Source organism: Vicia villosa, linkage group LG1, assembly GCF_029867415.1.
Source record: "Vicia villosa cultivar HV-30 ecotype Madison, WI linkage group LG1, Vvil1.0, whole genome shotgun sequence".
In the NCBI taxonomy this organism is placed as follows: Eukaryota; Viridiplantae; Streptophyta; class Magnoliopsida; order Fabales; family Fabaceae; genus Vicia; species Vicia villosa.
Genome location: NC_081180.1, coordinates 154,695,355 through 154,702,614, shown reverse-complemented (window position 1 = coordinate 154,702,614; position 7,260 = coordinate 154,695,355). Strand labels below are relative to the sequence as shown.

The 7,260-nt window shown below is 33.2% G+C and overlaps 1 protein-coding gene across 1 annotated transcript; it reads left to right on the top strand.

The window, feature by feature from the left end:
- Positions 1-1,465: 1,465 nt before the first annotated feature.
- On the top strand, positions 1,466-7,027 carry LOC131644499 (NADH dehydrogenase [ubiquinone] 1 alpha subcomplex subunit 9, mitochondrial). Its single transcript, XM_058915016.1, has 12 exons — positions 1,466-1,644; positions 1,746-1,842; positions 2,760-2,824; positions 2,942-3,027; positions 3,176-3,260; positions 3,363-3,433; positions 4,306-4,437; positions 5,058-5,173; positions 5,309-5,432; positions 5,803-5,871; positions 6,430-6,550; positions 6,663-7,027. The coding sequence occupies exons 1-12, from the start codon at positions 1,569-1,571 to the stop codon at positions 6,800-6,802; spliced, it is 1,182 nt and encodes a 393-aa protein (XP_058770999.1). The 5' UTR covers positions 1,466-1,568; the 3' UTR covers positions 6,803-7,027.
- The last annotated feature ends 233 nt before the right edge of the window (positions 7,028-7,260 follow it).

Sequence of the window (7,260 nt, the reverse complement as noted above, 5' to 3'; positions counted from 1 at the left end):
GTTTTAGAAATAAAAAAATTAAGTTTTTTCGAAAAGAAAATAAATAAAAAAGCTAAAAAATCGAGTTGCTTGCAAAACCGTAAGCAATTCAGTTCACAGACTGAAACCAATGGAACACGTAACTCGAACCAATGGAACACATAACTGGAATTAAGCTTCATGTTATACACACTACAATAAGAGCACAATTCCACTAAAATCAATTTTGTTACTTGTAAGTTGGAAAACAAAAACACATAAAAATCGATCTTTGCCAAACATAGGTAGCGAAGATACATCTATGATTTGTTCATATACTATCCAAATACGTTAAAGAAGTTTTCATCTTATGATTCAAATTTAATTATTTTCGATGTGAGAATTTTTTTTAAAATAATCTATAAGCATTTCTGTAAGTTTTAAATTTTAAACTTATTATGATTGTCATTAATAGAGATAATAGGTCGGATCGATTTACAAGGCATATAGTTTGGTGTCACCAATTTAATAAAATATTAGGTTTATATATATATATATATATATATATATATATATATATATATATATATATATATATATATATATATATATATATATATATATATATATATAAAATAAACAATTTATAAAATAAATTTAGTTTTTAACTATAAATTGGTTTTAAACTAGTTTATAACTAAAAACTGATTATAAACCAATTTATAAATACAAACTGGTTCTGAACTAGTTTAAAACTGAATTGAAACTGTTTTATCAGTTAACTTGATTTTTATTAAAATGGTTTTTAAAAACTGAAATGAACCATTAATTTGGTTCAGTTCAGTGCAATTCATGAACCATGAACACCCCTAATTTGTACTAACTCTATCCTACCATAAAAATTACATCAGAAGTTTTTAAATCTCATTTCAACCTTATTTTTAATTAGAATACATCATGGTGTCTTTTCTATACTATCTACATAATTATATTAGGATGAAACCTTTTAGTTTGAAATTAAGTCAAATCATCAGCTTTTGTTTGATATTTATACTTTTATAATACCAAAAAAAAAAATTAAAATACATAATACGCAAATTGTTTATAGCATACCTTTATGAATTAGGAAAGGATAATTTCTAATTATATTAAAAATTTTAAATTTTTTCGGGCTGGCGGGCTACCCATGGTCCATACAGTCCAACCCATATTTTTAGAGCTTTTTAGGGTCAGGCTTAAAAAGACCCGGATGTAAATGGGCTCGAAAAATAAGGCCCAAACACTAACTATTTTCGAACCTAATAGGCCGGCCTATGGGCTTCGGCCCATTTTGACAGCTCTCCTTTTGAGATTTGAAAAGGTTTCTGAGAGCAATATAAGGGTAGGAAAAGAAATAGTTCAAAGAAAAAGGGAGTATACTTTATAATAAAGGAAGTGTTAATAGATCTGGCCCAGATGCAAACATCGAGCCCAATATATCAAGAGTTGGAAACGCTGTCGTGCACCCTCAGAGCCTTCATAGCGTAATAGCCTCTCTCTCTCTCTCTCTCTCTCTCTCTCTCTCTCTCTCATACTGCTTCGATTCTTCTGCGTTTTCTGGGAACGCTAAGATGCAAGCCATTACAAGACGCTTAGGCTCCCAATCCTCAACTTCGCTCAAATCAATCTACCCAATTTCCCATCACTGTGTGTAACGAATTCATCCTCCATTTTCGAATTCAATGCATCCTTATCCCTCACTTCCCTTTTTATTCAACTAATTGTTATTTTTATCACTGCAATTGCAGATTATGGTGCGGATCACGAACGTGGCGTATCCACCATAGCTACCAAGGGCGTTGGCCACCTCGTCCGCAAGGGTACTGGTGGACGCTCATCTGTTAGGTTAATCTCATTTTCCCTTTTTATCTCGTTCAATTTTCATTCATTCATAGCTCTTACCTAGTTTTTTTTATTTCAAATTTGAATTTTTATAATAAGATTGGCAATAAAAATATTCATTTTTGCTAGTTTAGGTCCTACATTTTTGTGGCGTCTACTTAGGACATTAGTGGTGTCCATAGTTTGTGCTCCCTTACTAGGAAGTGAAACCAACTTCTAATGGTATCACCATTAACTGTTAACCTTAGGCTCTATATTTGTGTGGTCTAGAAGACACATATTATATAGCTGATACTTTTATTTCTTAACATATCCATAGAAAAACGGCTAAGGTTTAGTAGTTGGATGTAGTTTTCGAGAAATGAGTTTGCATTGTTTAGTACAAACTGATGTTCATCAGTACATAAGTTGTGATAATATTGTAAAATTTGTTGGAATCAAATCAACTGTAGGTTGATTTTGCATGTTTAGGAAGGACTAGGCACTGTTAATAATTTTCTGTATCATCACTAGTTCATTATTTAGCATGATACACGATGTTTAATTTATTGTCTTGAAATTATATCATGGCTATTTCATATAAGTCTGCAGTTTTAAGGCTAGGGTTGGTTTTTCACCGGGAGTGTTCAATTTTGTTCTTTTGCATTTTGATTGAATAGAAAGGGTTATTTGAAAATTCTTCTTGTAGTATGAATTATAGTTTATTCACCTCATTAACCTAAAAAATAGGATCATGCTGGGGATCAAAATCTTCTTTTGACCTTTTTACTTTTCTTACTTGCCTCTAAAATTCTTATTTTTCCATTGCTTTTTTGAGTAATTATAGGATTTAGAAGTTTTTGGTCTGTGTTAAACTTAAATGTTCTTTTGATTGGCTGGTAGATAGTTAAAGTAATGCTTGAAAGCAATTCTTTGTGCAGTGGTATTGTTGCGACAGTATTTGGGGCAACTGGATTCCTTGGTCGCTATGTTGTCCAACAACTTGGTAAGTTTGTGGGTTATATAATTGTTTCAAAGATTTCCCCCCTGAAATATTGTTCACACTTCACAAAGCTTAAATATTGCATTGCTTATTTTTGGGGATACTATTCCCTTCTTCCAGCTAAAATGGGATCTCAAGTCTTAGTTCCTTTCCGAGGCTCTGAAGATTGTCCTCGTCATCTCAAACTGATGGGAGATTTAGGACAGGTATCATTTGATAATGTTTTAATACTCGTGAAGAGTCTACTTTTGCCTTTTCTTTCTTCTTGATCTGAATGGAAAGTAAGTAGTGCTATGTTCATGGGCTATTTCCATTCACTATTTGTGCTAATATTCCAGTGATTAATCTGCCCAGATTGTACCCATGAAATTCAATCCAAGAGACGAAAGTTCGGTTAAGGCTGTAATGGCTAGGGCCAATGTGGTCATCAATCTTATTGGTATACATCTCAATCCCAGAAACATTCAAGTTTCTGAATGTCAGTATGTAATTTTTTGCCTTATAATCACATACTCATTTTGGCTTATTTGTTTGTTGGCAGGAAGGGATTACGAGACAAGAAACTTCAGCTATGAGGAAGTGCACTATCACATGGCCGAGAAACTTGCAAAGGCATGTTCTTTTACGTTTGTTAATTTTGTTCTCATTCTATATCATCATGTTAATGTCGTAATTTATGAATCACTGAATACTCTCTCTATAAGATTTTTTTTGTACATTGACGTTTATTTTAAATAATAACAGAATCTAAATCTTAAAAGAGAATGGATTTAAATGTATCCTCCAATGTCAATTGATGCGTTGTGAACTGTGAAATTTAGGATTTTCCTGTAGTTGTGGGAGAAAGAGGCAAAAGAAAGTCAACTTGACATGGTTACAGAAATGTTTTCTTCAGAATCTTTTTGTATTATTGGATCTGGTCAACTAAAAATGATACAAACCATCAAATATGTAACACGTCCAAACTGTTCAGTGTATGACTCTCAAACTGCATATTGAAAGTCGGCCAAAATGAGTATTAAATAATCAAATAAAAATTGTAGGATTCACTATGCTAAGTTACAAGCTTATCTGGGACAAATGTTCAGTTTAGAGACTCAAAGCAGTTTCAATGGGCTCCGAAGCCTCTTGCAAACTTTAGTTGATATCTCTACAGTGTTACAAATATCGGCGGATATCGGCGGCGGTTTTTGGCTATCTTCCATGGCCAAATTTGTGAAGGATGGCGTCACCATGGCGCCATAGATTGGATTCTTGGCTTTCCGACATTGTCCGCCCCAATAACACTGATTTCCAATGGATTTGAGTATTGGTTGAGTCATACAATAATGTGAGGCTTAGTGCATGAAAAATGAGCTAATATGATGCTTTGCAAAGCTTGGTTTGGCTTAGTTTGAATATTTTTTATTATTCTAATATCTGTAGTTTCCTAATTTGATCTGATATTCAATATTTCTTTTAGTAAATAATCTGACTCATTGCAGATTTCCAAAGAGCATGGTGGTATCATGAGATTCATTCAAGTTTCTTGTTTAGGTGCATCTCCTTCATCTTCTTCCAGGATGCTTAGATGTAAAGCAGCTGCCGAAGAAGCGGTTTTAAGAGAATTACCTGAGGTACATTTAGTTTCTCACTCTCTAAGTCTGTAATTTATTTCTAATTCAGTTTCAAATGTAAAAGGGCAACTATTCTCATAACATTTACATTTGAAGCTTAATAAAGAACGACTTTATTTTTTTGTCTCCGGATTTTATAAGCTTTTTGGGTGGAAATGGAAATGATTCTGGCATTTGAAAAATATAATCCTGAATGAGAGAGATAAATGTCATAGACCAATTACCAATACTTTTTTACCACCACAGTATTGGCTCTTCATTGTCTTAGTCTTGGCTTTTACTTTTCTATAAACAAGTGGTAAATTATAAATTTTTTATTCATTACTTGTAAGTTTATGGGGTTTATCTAGCCATCTCTTTAATATTGAGCAAAAAGCCAGTTTGATGGAGCATTCTTGCTTCTTTTTCATAATGTCTCCACGAAGTATGTTTTGCCCTGTTTAAGCACCAATGCACTGTATATATCTGATAACAAAATAGACATACCTTTTCTTTTTTTTTTTCCTGTGAATGGTGAAATGAAAATAATTTGCACTCATACCGTTGAAATAGTTTCATCATCATGTTTTGCTATCTTGCAAGAGCATTAATTTGAGAATTCCTAATATCACCCTTAACAGGCCACGATCTTCAAACCTGCTGCTCTGATTGGTACAGAGGACCGGATTTTAAACCGATGGGCTCAATTTGCAAAGAAATATGGCTTTCTTCCATTGATGGGGAATGGGAACACAAAGTATGTGTAAACCTATCAAGCAACTACTCTAAGCTTCAATGATTTTTACCAAAGTGAATTGTATTGTTAGTGATTCTTCCTCTTGGCATTAAGATTCATGTTTCTTATTTATTTTTCTTCATACAATTATTGCAGAATCCAACCTGTATATGTTGTAGATGTCGCCTCTGCACTTACTACAGCCTTGAAGGATGATGGAACTAGCATGGGAAAGACTTATGAGTTGGGTGGTCCTGAGATATTTACCATTCACGAATTGGTAAGATCCGACTTTATCCCTGTATTTGTGCATATCTTATCAAAACAAGAATTATTGCTTTTAGGGAAAAATTTCAAAGATATCAGTGAAATGATAAGTGACCGAATGTGAAGAAAACTGAGAAAGTCTTCTGTATGTGTCATCCTTTTGTTTCTGAAATTACAAAATTTACAGAACCTTCAGTGATTGATTAGAGTATTTATTGAGAAGGCTATCTAATTGACTTACTTAGTTAGAGCACTAACTGTTTAACTAGAAGACATAAGCTTCTAGAACAAGCTTCACGAACATCTTGGCAATTCCAATAGCTAATAGTGTAGCTAGTAGTGCTTCCCTAACAATGTAAAATCTTTTTATGTTAAAAATGCAGGCAGAGATTATGTATGATGTGATTCGAGAATGGCCTCGATATGTAAACGTGCCTCTTCCCATTGCTAAGGTATTTCATCACATACTCTTTAGTTGATTACTTTTCTAGTTACTAATGAAATGCCACTGTGGGACATATTTTTGGCCTAGTGCGAGTATTATAATGCTTTCAATATTTATATACAATGCAATTTTAGAAGTCTCACATTTATAGTTTCATGAAGCTTAGTTCATTTTCTTAATTATCCAGTAATTCCATATTACATATGTAATTGGGTTGGAAATATCATTTATGACGAATCTATCTTCCCAGTTGAACTAAGATTAGTCGTGTACTCTTGTATGGATTTGTGTTAATTTGCTTTATACGCTAATTGGGAATATCTGAGTTAGTAGCTCAAAATCTCATGTGTGATTTGAAAGACATCTGTTAGTTGGTCCTTCATTGTTTTATACTTTTATTTTATATTTTGGTACAAGGTCCTCTGTTGTTTTCTTTTAGCTGGGTCTTATTAACTGCTCATGGGAGGGGAATACTCGGCTTCCTATTATTTAAGAGTAAATTATGCCACTCTGAGAGTCCAATATCATCTTATGCTAACATTGCGTTGGGCATGAATGGTTTCAGGCATTGGCAACACCAAGGGAGTTATTATTAAACAAGGTCCCCTTTCCACTACCCAAGCCTGAGACGTTCAATCTGGATCAGATCCATGCTTTTGCTACAGATAATGTTGTTTCAGAAAATGGTGAGTTAATTACTTTATCACAAGGTCTTTGATTCTCTGTTCCAAGACATCATTATAAAATTCTTTTTCATTGTCTCGTGTCCAAACATTTTCTATTTGATGAAATTTGCAGCTTTGACATTCAATGATCTTGGAGTTGTTCCTCATAAGCTGAGGGGATACCCCATTGAGTATCTTATTCAATATAGGAAAGGAGGACCGCAATTTGGTTCTACAATCAGTGAAAAAGTCTCTCCAGATGCTTGGCCGTAAGATTCTTTGGATATTTGGTCCTGAATCATTTTTCTCTGTTTTGTCTGTACTATCACCATTTCATTTCACTATTTAAAAATGATGGGGAAAAGCTCAACTTTTTGTATCTTCCTTTCATAATGTAGAGTGAGTAACCATGTGTTGTTGACGATGATAATAAAATCCAGATACCTGATTTCTAAAAACGCCTTTGAATCAAAATCAAAGTCATATTTCTAATTGTAATCTTGGATTATCTTATATTAATGTATTTATCTATTCCTGAATCAGTTTCAAACTTCAAATTGACCTCCCCTGCTTAATATTGTCTTCAACAGCTTTGGAAAAAATCAAATTGTACAATTAAAGAGAAACAACGGATAATAATTCAATAAATTTAAATATAAAAAACAGGGAGAGCCCGAAAGAGAAGTTGGCACTGTGTTAATAATAATATTACTGTTGGAACATTATGCATA

Coding starts and splice junctions, on each gene's coding strand:
- LOC131644499 (XM_058915016.1), top strand. CDS start 1,569: ATGCAAGCCATTACAAGACGCTTAGGCTCCCAATCCTCAACTTCGCTC. Junction 1,843..2,759: donor GGTGGACGCTCATCTGTTAG/GTTAATCTCATT, acceptor TTCTTTGTGCAG/TGGTATTGTTGCGACAGTAT. Junction 3,434..4,305: donor TGGCCGAGAAACTTGCAAAG/GCATGTTCTTTT, acceptor GACTCATTGCAG/ATTTCCAAAGAGCATGGTGG.